General features: G+C 31.3%; 1 protein-coding gene across 2 annotated transcripts; it reads right to left on the reverse strand.

Annotated features, from left to right (window-relative positions):
- Positions 1 to 1,686: 1,686 nt before the first annotated feature.
- On the reverse strand, positions 1,687 to 4,444 carry LOC115960570 (two-component response regulator ORR9-like). Of its 2 annotated transcripts, none has more exons than XM_031079510.1 (5): positions 4,176 to 4,441; positions 3,850 to 3,968; positions 3,113 to 3,190; positions 2,433 to 2,506; positions 1,687 to 2,103 (listed from the first exon to the last, which is right to left on the reverse strand). In XM_031079510.1, exons 1-5 carry the CDS (start codon positions 4,318 to 4,320, stop codon positions 1,860 to 1,862), a joined length of 660 nt encoding a protein of 219 aa, XP_030935370.1. In that variant the 5' UTR covers positions 4,321 to 4,441; the 3' UTR covers positions 1,687 to 1,859. The 2 variants fall into 2 exon arrangements, with proteins under 2 accessions (XP_030935370.1, XP_030935369.1); XM_031079509.1 differs by having other exon boundaries at positions 1,696 to 2,103; positions 3,850 to 3,971; positions 4,176 to 4,444.
- Positions 4,445 to 17,374: the final 12,930 nt, after the last annotated feature.

Consider the following 17,374-nt stretch of genomic DNA (forward strand, 5'->3'; position numbering starts at 1 on the left):
CTCGGGCAGCCAGTAGGAAACACCACACGAATGATAGATTACTCTCCAGTTCAGCATCCAAGAAAGAGCTATTCGGAAAATACCTTGCCTTGTACACTTCATAAATTTTTCATACCGTAAAATCCTACTATTTAAACAAATATATCAATATTAACTTATTTTATTCTACAAAAAAAAAAAAAAAAAAAAAACTTATTTTATGCTACCTAACGTGGCTCTCTTCCTCTATTTTGTTATTTGTTATACTATGAATTTTTTTTTTTTTTGGTGATATTTATTAAACACTTCGATAATATTCTTATAGTTTTTGCTAAAAGTTAGTTTGATTTGATGGGGTAAATTTAGTTGTAATTTCAAGTATATTTTTACTAATGAAACATGTTTTATTAAAAAAAAATTGTAATAATTGTGGGGAAAATTAACAAAAAGTAGAGTTTTACGGGGTAGGGTAGGTTTTCGCAGGGCTCCAAGAAGCAGGGATAAGGCAAGAAAATTTTTCTCGTCATGTGGGATGAGGATGGGGCAAAACAAAATCATGCGGGCGGGGGTGAAGACCTTATCCTTCGGCCCCGCACCACTCTATTGCCATCTCTAGACAAAATTGATTCCTCAATCTAAGTGCGATAGAACTTTTTAACAAAGGTCAAGGTTTCTCTAGTTCAGATAAGCCCTTTAAACTCATCCTATATCTTATTAAATTTGAAATTTAAAAATCTAACCATTAGATTGTATGTCATTTATGTTCTTATAACACATGTCAAATTTTGTTCAAATCATGTGTTGTTTACTATTTGATTAATAAATTTATTTTTCATACACAATTTTTAACCGCAAAAACTAAAAATTTAAATATGTTATTGATAACATAGTTATTGATCTTTAAATTTCTTGAAATTTTGCAAGCTTGGAGACATCTAATAAAAAGATATAGTAGGAGTTTGAACAGTTTTTCTTTAAGCTAATTTGAAGAGAAACGTTTTCCTTTAACAAAAGCCCATTTATAATAGAATTTCGTTAACGAAAAATTAACATATGTATTTTATTTTTTGAAAAGTGTGCGCTACAGCTTATAATTAAGCATTTATTTAAAAGAAATAAATTTTAACCTGTGCTCTTAGAGTACTTATTAACAGGACCCTTTATAATATACATTTAGAATTTTCTTTAAGTGGCTTTTCAACTAATTAGGTTATTTTGTCATTCAAAATGAATTTGACAAGCTCGATTATGTTATCAAGAGTTATTTGTTACTTTCAAAGTAGAGGGTGTATACTTTCTCCTCTTATATAATTGTGAATTTTATCATGAATTTAATTGATATGACGATTAGTGTATTATCATGCGAGAAATAATGATTAGTGTGACTTATCGTGTGAAACGGGGAGTATTATGTCATATAAAATAATTTTATATATATATATATATATTTTTTTTTTTTTGATAAACTAGAATAATTCTTTATATGTGTGAATGTCATAGCTGACTATTATGTGTAATATGTATGTTTACTCGAAAAACGGAAAAAGTTTTGTGCAGTTTTTCACTTTGTCATCTTTGTAAAACATTGGGTATTTTTTATCCTCGTTCAGTCGTTCTTTCCATTATTTTCTAATGGGTTATGTTTAGTGCACACTAAATACACTACTGCAAAAAAAAAGTCGGTGTATACTTTGTGTGCAATAATGTGCCACTTTTCTTTAATTATTGAGATCAACCCAAACCACCTCTTGTATAGAAACTGCTTAACTGTAAGAAATGGAAAATCTTGGCTACAAAAACTTACTGAAACATATTCCTTAATCATATATATATATATATATATATGTATGCACCACCCAGTACTTGTGCTACTTTAGTATTTACACCACAGCTAATTCCTTCGGTTTAGGTCTTCTCTCTGATGGCTCTGGAGACATTGCTATCCTCTTGCTTATAACGTTGTTGTTCATCTTGACAACGTTGTCACTATTACCAGTGTCAGTGGAACAGTTGGTGTCCTCATTAGAATGTACTAAAGATTTCAAAAGGTGTGGCTGAAGGTTCTTCAAGTCTGATAGCTTTAGAGGCTTCAGAAGGAATTCCTCTGCCCCTTCTTGCAAGCACCTGTCAATCATAGATAGTTACATATCTAGTCAAGGTCCTAAATATGTCCAAGAAATGAGATATGAACCTTATAATAAAAACAAAAGAAATGAGATACGAACCCTTTATTCAAAAGAAATGACAATAACTACGAAACAAATTTTTTCCACACAATAGTTGTATGTTTGTGATTGATATTAATAAAAAATAATGTTAGTAATGACCCATATATGCAAATAAAGTTGATCTATTTTATAACTTTGTCACCTAGCATTTGTGAAGATTTTTGTCCCAAATATTATTTCCGAAATAATAAAGATAAAGATGTATGAAAAGAGTGAGAAACTTACATGCTTATTCTAGAGGGTACGTTCTCTGATGAGATGACCACCACTGGTACGTCTTTCCAAGAAGATGAAGATCCCTGCATGTGTAAGCAAGACTTTTGCTTTAGCCACCAAATAAAATACTAAAAAAAAAAAGTAAGACAAATAAAGATTTTGTAAGATCCTTTGGATTTTTTAATTATTTTTACTACTATTTATTTACCTTCTGCCAGTGAAATGAACCAATTATGTTATGTGTGTTTTCAAAAATCCCAACTAAACCCAGTTATTCAAACAAATAAGTGTCATAATTCATATTACAGTGCAAAATCTGAGATTGACATAAAAAAATTGTGGGAAAATAAATCTTCTCCATTTCATTGGAACACGAAGACATTCATAATTCATATATTAAAATTACAAATTTAAAAATATATAAAGTAAGTGACATGTCATTTATAGAGCCTTATTTTTTAGGTATATGTCCTTATCTCTAAGCATGGTTTGTAGAGCTGGATAATTTCCATAAATTATAATGACCTCTTTTTTGAAAAAGAATTCAGCATTTCCTTAAATAGTAAGTAGAAACACTTGTTTTCCTCTCAAATCCACTGCCTTTGCTTTTCCAAAAGTTCACTAATTATTGTGAGCTAGGCAGGTATGTAGATTAGTCTAAAGAAGGAATCATGAAGATAGTGGCTAACCTTGACTGTTTTTAGCAAATCATAGCCGCTCATCCCGGGCATTGAGTAGTCTGTAATGATCAAGTTTACTTTCAACCCCTGCATTGTTCAAAATATATTATGTTATTATTGGTAGATTACATGGAAAATTCAAGGGTCTCAGCAATAAATATTCAAAGGGGTCAAGAATTCATAATAATTGAAAATAAAAGAAAAAGAAAAAGATGAGCAATAGCCATCAAAGGGACCAAGAATTATGTGGCAGTTTAAGAATCCAAAATAGATCAGAAGGGGAGAAGAGATTAGCATTAAGAAGAAACAGTTCGTTAAGGGAGTGAGGAAACCTTTAGATGAAACACATAGACAGTGTCATTGTTTGCTTAAGCCTAGCTAGCTCTTAATAATTAAGGTGTAATGGCATTTCAACATTTTTGACTTTACATATATCTGCTGCTGTTTTGATAGGCTCATATTCTTAAAATACGTCAAACGTCAAAGATTAGAGGGAATATTATGTTAAACATATAAAGCTAATTTTCTTGGTCTAATTCCAAACGGCAGCTTTAATTTTCTACAGACAAAAACTCATGGTTAAAACTCTTCAGTCTCACTATAGAATAAATGGGTTTCTGCAATGAAAAAAATAAATAGAAAAGCACTAGAATGAGAATCATGCAATGATGATTCAATTTTACCAGCTCAAATAGTATTGCTAGAAAATTAAAGCAAATTAAGAAGAAAACAATATACTCTCACACCTCTTGTTGTGGTGATTGGGAAGAAGATGATGAAGCTGTAGAGTCAGCTGAGTTACTCTGGTGGGTATCAAGCTGGTTCAAATATTCAAGAGCTTTATCCCCAGATTCCACACAAGTCACTGCTACAACAACGATTACAAGAATTAATACTAATATTCATGAACTATGAATAAATAGATCGAATATAATCTCTATATTATCAGAACATACATCCCATAATTTAAAAACCAAAACTGTGTTTGCATCTGAAATTTCTAAAACTATAACATTTGTGCAGGTTGATCAGTAGGGTTGTAGTTATAGATAATTATTTATATATACAGTACCTTTGCATGAACACTCTCTGAGAAGCCTCTCCAAGAGCTTCCTCTCAAAGGGACTATCATCAACTGCTAGCACATGAAAATGCTGTTGTTCCATTTGTTGTTGGGTGTCTGCAACATCTGACTGTAACTCCATTTGGATATGCATGAGAGAGAGAAAGAGAGAGAGAGAAGTAAGAGGAATGAGAAGTGTGTGTGTGTGTGTTTTTGTTTCATAGGTTTAATTATAAGTAGGTGAGGTAAGGTGAGAAGCAAGAGTCCTTTGCAAGTGTCTGGCTAGGTCCTAGGTGTGCTTTTCATGCTGGATCTCTTCCTAGATTCTCTACACCGCGTTGGTACAACCACCACTCATCTCTCTATCTCTTTCTTCTTTCTATTTTTCTTTGTCTTCATTTTGTTTGATTGCGTGGAAAATCATAATATATCTATAATACCCATTTGGTCATCATGATAATAGAAATTTTGGATTTTGTTTTTTATTGTATTCTGTTGTGTTAAAGACTTTGAAAAAGGTTGTGTAATTAAACTCATTAAACTATATGAAAATAAAAAGGTGGTATTCTCTTTCTCTCTTTTTCCTTTTTTGAATTTTAAAATTCACCTAGGCTTTGCATGTTGGGTTAAAAAATTAATTGTTACAACCAAAAAAATATCCTATTGCTTTCTCCTAACCTTAATGTCATCAGCCTAGGAGTTATATAGGCGATGTAGGATGTGACCCCTGATTTAAGAAGTAGCATGTGTATGTTTTTTTTAACACTGACAAAACGGATCAGACCCGTTTGACCTACAACCCGATTGACTCATTTAAAAATGACATATTTTGACCCGCGACCTGATTGACCCAACCCAAACCCGACTGTTTTGTCACGTCTACCAATATTGAGTAGATTGAGATTGATGTGTAATTTTTATAAAATATTTACTTATTCTTTTTTATTTAATATGTTATGTACTCTATTATAGTTTGTCATTTGTCACTTTCATTTTCTCTTCCTACTTTAAATAGATCGAAAATTATACCAATATTAGTTTCTAGAAAGTTGGAACAAGAGTTGCACCAAATTTGGGTATCAAGTCAAGTGTTTAGTGGTAATTGGTAACAATATCACCAGTGAGAATTTAATCACAGTTAAGGAATTCATAAACAATTAACAGATTGCATCTATTTCAAAAAAAAAAAAAATTGTTTGAAAAATACGGGTCAACTTGACCTGACTCGCGACCCGATTGACCCGTTTAAAAATGACCCGTTTTGGCTTGCGACCCGTTTGACCCGCAAACCCGATTAACCCAACCCGAACCCGACCCGACCCCCCCGTTTTGCCATGTCTAGTTTTTTTTTTTTGTATGAAAGAAGGGTTGTTGTTGTTTTTTTTTTTTTTTTTTTTTTTTTTTTTTGTAAATGCATTTTTAGTCCCTACATTTTACATCTTTTCTATTTTGGTCCCTACATTTTCATTTCACTACTTTTAGTCCCTAAATCAATTAACGTGTTTCATTTTGGTCCTTACTACTACATTTTACATCTTTTCTATTTTAGTCCCTACATTTTCATTTCACCACTTTTAGTTCTTAAATCAATTAACGTGTTTCATTTTGGTCCTTACTGTTACTCACTTAATAGAAATTGTTGATGTGGCAAACAGTGTACACTGTTGGCACATTAAATGTTGATATGGCCAATAAAATAATATTAAAAAATGTCATGTTAGCATAAAATAATAATTAAAAAAAGACACATCACCACCCACATCAACCTTTGATTTTTAAAAATTAATTTATCAATTTTAACAAAATGAAAAAAAAAATAGAAAGCAAAATACACATGAATTCAGATCTAGTTTCATCTTAAACATGAACAAGAAAGAACACAAACCCAGAAAATTTAATCACAATAACACAAACCCAGAAAAAAAAAATTTACCGACAAGAACATGATACTAACATAAACTTTTCTTGCATTTTCTTACACTTAGAACCAAACACAAATTACTAGCAAAAACATCCAACCAAACACCACCAAAACTAGCAAAAACATCCCCAATAACTCCACTGAAAAAAGGAAAAAAAAAATTCTCGGTCCTTAAGATTTCCCGTCTCACGTCTCTACCTCTCCATAGAAAAACACTTAAATTTCCAGCCAAAAATACTCATGAAAAATCTATAGAAAAGCCACAAAAAAACCCATTGAAAAAACCAAAAAAAAAAAAAAAAAATCCAACACGAATCTCCAAAAATATCTTTGTAAACTCATCAAATAACCCAAAAAATAAAACCCAAAACCTCAACAAAATATTTCCAAAATTTCGCTACAAATCCAACAACAACAGAACAGCAAGCACAGCCTAAATGAACGAGGGGTTGCTCACCATGGTCAATCTTCCACCACAAGGTCCGATCTGCCACCGCCACCATAAGGTCCGAAGACATCGCTAGGAAGAGCGAAAGGGCCGGGTTCATCGCCGATCTGCTTCAAATCACTGCCGATCTTAGCCCCTCTCTCTTTAAACCCAAATCCAAACCACCGCCGACCTCAGCCCCTCTCTCTCTACCCAAATCCAAACCACCACATCTCAGCCTCTCTTTCTTTAGACCGAGATCAAAGCCATATCCCAAAAATTACAACCTGAACTTAAAGAGAAAAAGAAATGAGAGAAAGCAAAGAGAGAGCGGAGTTTGAGTGTTTGACCCGAGAGAGAGATAGGAAAATGAAAATGAGTTTGAGTTTTGTGTTTATTGATAATGTTGTGTTTGGTTGACAAGAAAATTTAAGAAAAATCGAGATAGTTACTACAAGTTTTTTTTCTTAATCTTTAAAACTGAAAAGAAAAAAAGGTTCTTTGTTTTTTTTTTTTAATTTAAATTAGAATTGCAAAATTAAAATTGATTTGTTTTTAAAATTTTAAATTAAAATTTGAAGTGGCATGTTTTAAATACTAAATAATTTTTTAATATTATTTTATTGGCCACGTAAGCATTTAATATGCCAACAGTGGACTCTGTTTGCCACATCAGCAATTTCTGTTAAGTGAGTAATGATAAGGACCAAAATAGAACGCGTTAATTGATTTAGGGACTAAAAGTGGTGAAATAAAAATGTAGGGACCAAAATGGAAAAGATGCAAAATGTAGGAACTAAAAGTGCATTTACGCCTTTTTTTTTCCTAGTATATAAATGTTGATTCACCTTACTCCCAAAAAATAAAAAATTTTAGTAAGGCATAAAATAAAAAGAATTAATAATGTAAATTAGATGAAAAAAAGATGGAGAATGGTATTTTCTAAAAAGAAAAAAAAAAAAAAAAAAAGGATGGAAAATAGTACATTAATTAGAATATGGTTCTCAGCAAACTCGTCTATAAGCTCATCAATGTCCGGCTTGAATGGAGAAAAATTCATTTGCATTCGATATTTCTCAAATTTTGAGTTTAAAAAAAAATGCTGCAAAAATTTGGTTTAAAAAGTAGTACACTAGAAGAAATGAAAGATCATTCTCAAAAAAAAAAAAAAAAAGAAGAAATGAAAGCATAATGATTTTTTTTAGAACAAATTTATATAAGCTAGCGAAGCAAACAAATTATAGACACAGAACTTAATTACAGAGAGAGAGAGAGAGAGAGAGTGAGAGAGGTTCTGGAAATTAAGATGTATTGCTAAACTGGATTAGATTATAGTAAACACAGTTAGTCTGAAACAGTACCGTTTAGTTGAACATATAAACTGAATGTGCCTGTGAGAGAGACTTCAATAATAATAGTCTCACCTTTTGCAATGTACATACTAAACTATGATATTGGAAGCTGGGGTTCTTACTGTTAAGAAATGAAACTTTGTAGGATTTGTTTTTTGTATGGCAATATATACATGCTGACATCAAAGCTAATGGAGCAAATAATGTCTCATTTATGGGTAGTTTTCTTTTCTTTCTTTTCCTTTTTTTTCCTGAATTTTTATGGGTAGTTTTCTGCTACCATGTTTTACAAGTGTCACATTGAGGCTGCTCAGCAAGTTGCCTAAACGTCAAAATTTGCGATCAATTCCTTAATGTGATATTAATTTTTAATGTGCATTCTAACATTTATATTAGTGTCAATATTAGTACTAATAGTACTAGTTTTTTTATTTATTTATTTTAAAGAGTTGCTCTTAATGATAACATTTTATCATTAGATCAAGACACCAATTAGTTTTTGATGTAGGCGAGAATTGAACTTCAAATCTCTTATACAACCATTAGAGACTTTACCAAATTTTATTTTATTTTATTTTTATTTTTATTTTTATTTTTTTTTTGTAGAATGAGAGACTTTACTAGTTGAGCTAACTAGAACCTACGTCAAAATTAATACTAGTTTAATAAATAAGTATCTGTTAATTTACAAGAGTGTTTGCAATATACACCTTAAACTATGAAAGAATAATTTGCTCTGTGCACTACTTATTTGGACTCTAATTTGGGTGGTGGGTAGATCTGGCAAATTATTCTTGAATTAGAGTATTAAGTATAAAATTTTGAATTTTAAGATAGATATTACAAATACCCTCATACTTAATGGTGGATAACAACAATTAATCCTTAATTCTATAACCTATATGAATATAAGAAAATTCATTGAGAGATGATGTAGTTAGTCTTCACATATAAAGTTTTAAAAGGAAAAAAAAAAAAAAATATATATATATATATAACCATATATCTATTAGGATCCATTAGGGTTAGCTTTTAAATAAATAAAAAATTAGAGCTGCATTAAGAAAAAAACAAATTAAAATTTATTGGTGAAAAGTGAAAACAAATTGATCTTAATTGGTCATTGTCATCATAACATACAGCGGCAACTTATGAATTCCTTCTCTTTATCTAAGGTTTTTTTTAATTAGGGTCTCATTTCAAAAAGAAATTTCCTTAATGTGTTTGGCAAACATATAGAGATATGTATTTTGCTCTTAGCCTTTTGGCTTAAATTTTTGATTTGTTACTTTCACAATTTCTTTTGGAGGTTCTTAAATTCCTTTTCCTTTTGACATACTAGCCAATCATTAATAATAATAAAGAGTTGATGATGTAAAACTATATCACACAGCATAGAGAGAGGTGTCTAGACAGAATTATTCTGTCTAACCATGTAATCAAATGTGGCCAAACTCATGACAAAACCTTTTTCTCTTCCTTTTTTCTTGTTGCAGTGTCTCCCAAGCTCTCGAATCCATGGCTTGATATTTGGTATAAGTATTCAAGGGTGGAACTACAAAGAGGACCGACTTACAAAAAAATGCGACAAAATATTAAGAGAGAATAATACTGACCACAAAAAAACAGTAATAATGAAGGAATTCAATGTTAAATTTTGAGCAAAGTTCAGAGTCACTGTAGGGCTTTGTGAAGCTTAGTTGTGTTTGATTCGTTTGACGACTAGACTCGATCCGAAATAATGTTACGTGGTTTTTAATGGAAGATTTTCTAAGACTTAGTCCATGGAGCGAAGACTTGGACTAACAAGCCCAAGTCGAAGTGCTGAAAATTTTTTGACCTATTTTGTAGCCCATTGTGAATACTGTACGTAGGATATAGAAACCGTTTTTGGTGATTATAGTTTTGTCTTTGTTGTCGTCTTTAGAGAAGTGTGAAAAAACTGTAATCGCACTTTGTATTTTCTCTGATAATAATGAAATCTCTACAATTCCTTGGACGTAGGCAAATTGCCTAACTTTTAGTCTTACGAATATGTTTTTTCTTTAACGTGTGTTTTCTTTAATTTTTTTTTAATTTTTTGTCTCTTACAAGTCGAGAATTCTGGGTTAATTATCTAGAGTCACCTCTAGCCTATGGAAATTGGTATGTAGATTGTTCAAGCTGAATTCCGTCAGCTTTTCATGTCCATATGACTTGCTCAAAATATATTTTATTATATACGAGAACCTAAAATGATTTGCTCAAAACATATCTTAAGCTGATTCAGCAATATATATATATATAAATAAAAATATCTTAAGCTGAGCAGCCGAAAATTGGATGTGACTTGGACACGAAATACAAAGTTAATTTTGGGCACAAATTCTTGCCGAATTTGAAAACGAAATTTAGATTATTTTTGTTACTATTTATGGCTTCATTGTATTTTTTAGTATTATTTATGGGTCTATTGTACTATTTCAGCTAATTTTTATCTTTATTTATATAGCTTTTATATCTTTTAATATTAATTTTTCAGTTTCAGTAAAATAAGCAATATCCAAAGAGAATACATTCGGTTCGGATCTGGCGTAAATCCTCTATTTTACGCCTCCAATTGTAAGTGGCCACGTCAACAATTCACTAGAGAATGAAAGAAAAAACCACAGAGAATAAAATCTCCAAAACCCAATTTCAGCAGAAACCCACCCAAAAGAATTCATCCCCATTGCAACCATCCCACCACCAATCGAATACAACAAAAAAACCCACCAGAAGCTGCCTAACCTGCTTACTGCCATCAATCCATAAGGTATTTCTCAAAAATAAATTCCTCCATTGTCAACATATACGACCTCCACCCTAACCCATCATGTCGACAACCCAGCAAACAGATCTACTTCTTTCAAACCATCGACACTAACCCATCAAATAGCAGCCAACAAGCTATTCAAGCCACCGTCGTGAACCCAAGTTGCCTTCACTTCTCCACTGCCAATCTTGCCATTTAGTCCCAAATCTGCCATGTCACCCTTTGTTTCAACGTAAAGCACTTGATCCGAATTGGTGATGCGTTCTTTTGGGTGGGTTTCTATAGAAATTGGATTTTGGAGATTTGATTCTCTGTGGCAGATGTCACTCATTCTTTAGTGAACTGCTGATGTGGCCACTTACAATTGGAGAGTGTAAAATAGAGGATTTACGCCAATTCCGGACCGAATGCATTCTCATATCCAAATAGACCCTTAGTATCATTTTTTTCTAAAAGAAAAGTGAAAAATTTTATTGAGAAAAGCTAGTTAAGTCGGTTACCATTACAATATAAAAATGTAGAAGAACATTTTTTATCTACATCAAAAAATCGCTAACATGTCTAACATGTCTAGTAAAGTAGTAAGTAACAAATTTTATTTTGTCGGAAAAAATAACTTTAATAAATGTCTCACAAATAGTTGGGGCAAAATTATTTAATGTCAATTTGGTATTAGTTTATAGTTTTTTATATATTAAAAGTAGACTAAAATATGGTTTGAATTTTAGAAAAATAAAACGAAGGGTGAGATTTTCAAAAGTAGTACATAAGCAAAAAAATTAACCACAGCTTAGTTTAGGAAAACAATCTCACCCAAAGTTGAAGGTCATAATAAAAAATTGGAGTACTGAAAAGGGAATAATTGGGACCACAACATGTATAAGAACATGCAGAGGGAATCAATAATCAATCCTCAATCCTCAATCCTCAATCCTCGATAACGATGATGACTTTACTAGAGGGTGAAGGGGACAAGAAATAAATAAAGGTTTTTTTGTTGTGGACCCCATGGACCAAAATTTTATTGAAAATCTAATGTGGGTCCAAGTAAATATATATTTTTGTGGGTCATATTTCCCTTCTGCTCTAAATCTCCCAAATTTCGAATCTATCTCCATCGAGGGTGTCCAAAGAAAATTAGAAAAGAAGAAAGTTTTTCCCTTGGGACCGGGTCACTTGTTCAGATTGTTCATATTATTGGATTCTCACCACACAAAAAAAAAAAAGGTAAAATTTTATTAATATTTTTTAGGTTTGAGCTAATGGCAAGATTTTATTTGACTGATTAACTTGATACTTAAATTGTTACTCATTTTCTTGTCTTTTTCACAATTATTATAAATCAAGTTAGTCAATTTTTAAAAAGTCATGAAGTTAACTAACATTAGCCCGAAGCTCAATACTAATTGTATTTTGGGCAATGTTTACGGGACCGAAGGGTGCTTGTTTAAGGATGATTTATTGTGCCATAGTGTTAATTGTATTTTGGGCAATCTTAATGGGCAACATGAGGTGCTCATTAAGGAAGATTTATTGTGAAATTCACCTAATAAAAATTAATAGGAATTGATGAGAGGATTGAAAATATTATTAAAATGGTTGAAACTAAAACAAAATGATTTGATATAAAATTATTTCTTAACGGACATCTTATAGTGTCTGTTAATACTATTCTTGTATTTTAGCCAAAAAAAAAAAAGGAAAAAAAGAAAAGAAAAAAAAGATTGTTCATATTATTCACACTTGAGCGTGGGTCCGGCCGTTCAAGCTCTTGTCTACCATGTGTTGGTTTTTCTATATGTAATCGTTGATCATACGTCTCTGACAGTGGATTGCACATGATCTAGCATGGGTGTAAGCGAACCACGTGAAAATGATATTTCTTATTGTTTTTATTTAGAAATCAAATCCTAAATAGAATTTTTGCAAAAAAAAATTACATATTATGGTCTTGCCGTCTTTTTTTTTTTGATGAATAGTTCTTGCCGTCATTGACATCTCTCTTGAAAGTTAAAAAAATAGTGAGTCATCATCTAGAGTATCTAATCAAGAACTTATGAAAGCATTGAAAGGGATGTGAACATATTCAATTAATACATTTATTAAAGGGTGTTATTATTAGAAGGGCACGGGTTATGATTGAGGGAAAAGGTAATTTATATTTTAATTTTGTAGTTTATGAGGGTTTTAAATTAAATCTTATGTTTTATATGTTTCAAATTAAACTATGTATTTAAAAAAAAAAAAATTCAAAAACTCGTTACACACAATAGAAAATGCTTAAACAAAATGCCATTGTATTTCTTGAAGTGAAATAATGTCATATGAATAGGTGCATGTGTTGAAATAAGCACATGGTATTGTTTTGTTTAAACATTTTCTATTAACTGCATCAACGTAAACGGGTTTATGGTTTAAATTATTGAAATGTTTTTAAAAAAAATAATAATGTTTTATTGGAAACTTCTAAAAATGTGGAATGCAATTTAAACTTATCCCATTAATTATAAGATTTAAAATGTAATTTCTCCAAAAAAATATAGAAGGGTACTAAATATGTAATAATAAAAACTAAGCCTTAGTTCAAAATGCTAAGAGTCGATTATAGATTTTCAATAGAGTAGTTATGCTTGACCTCATGTATTAGATTCTAGATATATACTCTCCACAAATTTCTAGTTAAGAGTTTGATATAAATAGATGTTTAATAAATGCACAAGATTTTATATGGATATATAATTTTTTCACATATAAAAAGACTTGAAAGTGGTAAGTTTGGCCAAGAACTTTGTAGCTCAACTAGTTAGCACCTCTTAGTATTTTTAACGGAGACATCTAGATTTCAAATATTCAATCCTAACTATAAAATTATTATTTAAAAAAAAAGAAAAAAGAAGAGAGTAGAGGAACTAAGTTTGGCCCCCTACATTTTTAGTGGTGATGGTATTGGATTAAGTTTTTGAGTTTTTTGACATGATGAGAAGGAATAGTAGAGGTTTGAATTTTTTAAATGGGTTTAGGGTGGATTTTGATTCAACTTTGTTACATGTTAAGGTTTGGGAAGGGTTTAGATCACCATAGGTACTCTAATGCGTTGATGCATTTAAATTATTAAATTGTCTTGATTATTAATTTTATCATACAAAACCTATGGTTTATGCAACAAAGTAAGCATGAACGGAGCCATTGTTGGACTTGGGGGCAATGGCACCCCCCCCCCACCCCCCAATTTTTTTAAAAAAATATTATTATATATATGGGTACTAATTTTAGCAATTTTGTTTTAGAAAATTACACTTTTGATCCCTTAAAAATATTATTGATTCTTTTAAAAGTATTGTTATAGTCACAAATTTTTCTATAACATTTTTACAAACAGTTAAGGTAGCAAATTCTTATTGGTTCACATTTGGGCTCACCACTTACATTATCAGCAATTTGTAAAAAGGTTTGTAGTTCAAACATTTTCCACATTTTAAAGACCATTAAAAAATGTTTATAAGTCTAAAATCTAAAAAAGAAATATACAAGCCCAAAAAAATTATTACAACAACAAAAATTATCAACAGTAAACTAAAAAAAAAAAAAAAAATTAAGCCTAGTCAATCAATTTTACTTAAAACAAAAAATTTGAGCTTTTAAAAAATTTTAAACAACTAGCAGCTAAGCGACTAAATAGTAACAAAGTTTAAGGCCGAAGTCACTGCACACAACTAACAGCAAAGCCGCTCCCCTAACTCTAAGTTCTAGCTCCGTCCCTAAAAGTAAGTGTTCCTCTCTTTTACTCTCAAGAAATATATATATATATATATTTTTATAATACTAATAAAAACCCTAGGATTTTATACCACTACTTACAATTTGACCCATTTGACAAATTTGACCCAACTTATAGTAAGATAAATGAGAGGTTTGGTATGGATTTAGATTTTTCAAATATAAATGGAATAGTTTGTGATAGATTTCTAAAATGTAATAGGGTTGGCCAGTTCAGTATGGAAATTATTTAGAGGGTTTGAGGTTGGAAAGACTTTTTATTATCTCAAACTTGAATTGTTGGCTTTCTTAAAATTTAGCCTCAAAATGAATCTTCTCCTTTTTTTATTTTAAAAATGAAGTAATTGATAGGATGATCTAATGACTAGGTTTACTGCCCACAGTCCAGCAATCCAAATAGCTCTCAGCTCCTTCACTTATATAAGTTGTTGAATATATTTTCAGGCTTATGCTCACTAAAAAAATTTCCACCTGCAAGCACGTTTCAAATATCCTCTCTAAACCTTTTCTCCCATCAAATATTGTTGAAATCGTGGAATAAAATAAAAATATGATGGTCTACAATATATACAATTTCATTCATCTAATATTCTGAGACTCTCAATCAAAGAAAAAAGAAGAAAGAAAAAGTAACCAACTTCATTAAAGAAAACAAATGTAATTAGTTCCCACAAAACTTTTTAAGAATATAAATGTCAAAGAGGATCTGAATTGCTCACCAGCAAGGCAATGATGCTGTTGAACAGTCTTATATATATGTTCTCTTTTTTTAATCATATCCCATGTTTAGCTACTTTTGCCTTGACCTAAGCTTTCATTTGTTTGCAAAAGAGGTTCCTAATCTCTCAAAAGAATTTTGATTGTGAAACTCATCAATCTTAACAATCTCCAAGCGATCTTTCTTTTTTGTGAAAAAAAGTAATGAGCGTGTTTGACAAATTTGTGGCCATCTTTTTCTCTTTACTTAGATTGTACACACAACTGTAATGATAAGTATTACCGGTTTTAGTTAATTTGATTTGTGAAGCAATGTGGGTCCTTTGAAACTAACCTCATCTTCACGAATATATATCTATATTATTTCTTAAGTCAATCCAGAATCATTTTTAAGATTTAACATATCTAACTATTGGGTCCACTTAAAAGTTTTCCAATCTATAACTATCTCCTAAAGATATTTCATAAAGTCCTAAGTAGTGACTCACGGGTCCATACAAAGTCTTGGTTTCTTAGGGCCCAAAAAAAAGGTCTTGCCGTCTTGGATTTGAATAATGTAATGTTATTGGATTATTGCAATTTCACTAAACGCATGGTCCTGGACAAGTGACTATAACGATTGATGAGAACTTTTCCCACAGTAATAATTAAAATTATACCCACTTTATGGAAATGTTGATTTTATGAAATTTTGAATGTTCCTAGAAGGGAGGCAAATCTATAGTGCTCTAAAAACTTTGGCCAAAGATTAATGAAAGATACCAATACCACATAATAATTTGTCCTTTGACAGAGTATATCAATATCAATAATTCAGGAATCTGTGTGATATATTTAACTTTTATGAAAACCGTGCATGACTTATCAAATCAGTTTCTCCTTCCCGGACAATCAAGGCTTTGGCAAAATTACGCATGATCATTGAAGATTTTGTAGTTGACAAGCCACAAAGTCTTTAGATCATGTTTTCATTACGGGGTCCCCCTATGAAATAAGTCTCATGCATCATGCATGGTGTCATGGGTCCCTTGTATATAAATGGTCAGCTTCACTATTAACCCTACAGGGTAATCTAATAGTAGGAAGATACATTTAATTAGGTTCAATGCATGCAAGTGTGGGCTCGTGGAAATTATGGAATAGAGGATTAAGGATATTTCTACCGTTTGTAAAAAAAAAAAAAAAGTTAGGTGTGCAGTTAGGGGGCTATTTGTGGAAGTAACGGCTTTATGGTAAGAAGTCCTCACTCATTACTTTACGAGTTCGAGATACTAGATTTAAGTAGTGACAAGCTCTATTATTGCGCAGGTGGTCCCATGCCATTCATGTGTAATGTTTAAGTGGGCTAGAGACAGTGACCTACCAACTCTATTTTTTTGTTTACCAAAAAAAAAATTAAGGATTGAGAAATTTGAAGTTGTTATTAAAAATATTAAGAGATGTTAGTTAATTTATCGTAACGGGAAGCGCACACTTGCAAAACATGCCTTAAGCCAACTTATCACACCTTGGTTATGTTACTAGGTGTATCTAACACAACAAATACAACACGTATCCAATACAATAACAAAAACAAAATTCATTTAAGCATCTCCCATTGCGAATCTATGACGGATGCATTTGATAACCTTCATGATAAAGTTTCTAGTTTTTTATTGAGTTTTTTTATACAAGAGACCTTCATAATATCACAGTGTCTTGTTGCTCAATTGATAATTCTTAGTGCATATTTCTAATAGAGAAGTCTGGGGATCAAATTCCTCATCTCTCAACTACAGAATTATTTGAAAAAAAATACCATGGGTGTCATGTACGTAACACATCATAATGCTCAATAGCATCTCCATGCTACAGATTTAAGTGTGCTAATCTAAAATGAGTTGAAATTTTGGTCCCTTTAAAAAAAAAATCCACATTTTCAAACAGCGAACGGCAGCTATGCCTATATATGCCAATTCATACCCAGCAATATTTTAGGTTTGGATTTATATGATGAGGTTTACCAACCATTGATTTGACATGTTTTTTTGGAGCTAATTGAGAGCATGATCAATGACATAAGAAAAATTCATGAAAACAACAATGAGATTAATGCTCTCTGGTTTGGCTCTTTTGATTTTTTGTCTGGTCCTGCGTGTTTTGTTGCTGTGGGTCAGGAGGCTCTGATATCAGTTACACAAGACTCAAAGGAAAGGAAGATATAATCTGGTGTACATTATA

This window comes from Quercus lobata, chromosome 9, assembly GCF_001633185.2.
Source record: "Quercus lobata isolate SW786 chromosome 9, ValleyOak3.0 Primary Assembly, whole genome shotgun sequence".
Taxonomy (NCBI): domain Eukaryota; kingdom Viridiplantae; phylum Streptophyta; class Magnoliopsida; order Fagales; family Fagaceae; genus Quercus; species Quercus lobata.

What these genes read in the sequence shown, in the direction of transcription:
- LOC115960570 (XM_031079509.1), bottom strand. Translation starts at nt 4,320, where the DNA reads ATGCATATCCAAATGGAGTTACAGTCAGATGTTGCAGACACCCAACAA. An exon ending in CAGAGAGTGTTCATGCAAAG is followed by an intron (nt 3,972 to 4,175) that starts GTACTGTATATA and finishes TCGTTGTTGTAG; the next exon opens with CAGTGACTTGTGTGGAATCT. An exon ending in GTACCCTCTAGAATAAGCAT is followed by an intron (nt 2,104 to 2,432) that starts GTAAGTTTCTCA and finishes TATGATTGACAG; the next exon opens with GTGCTTGCAAGAAGGGGCAG.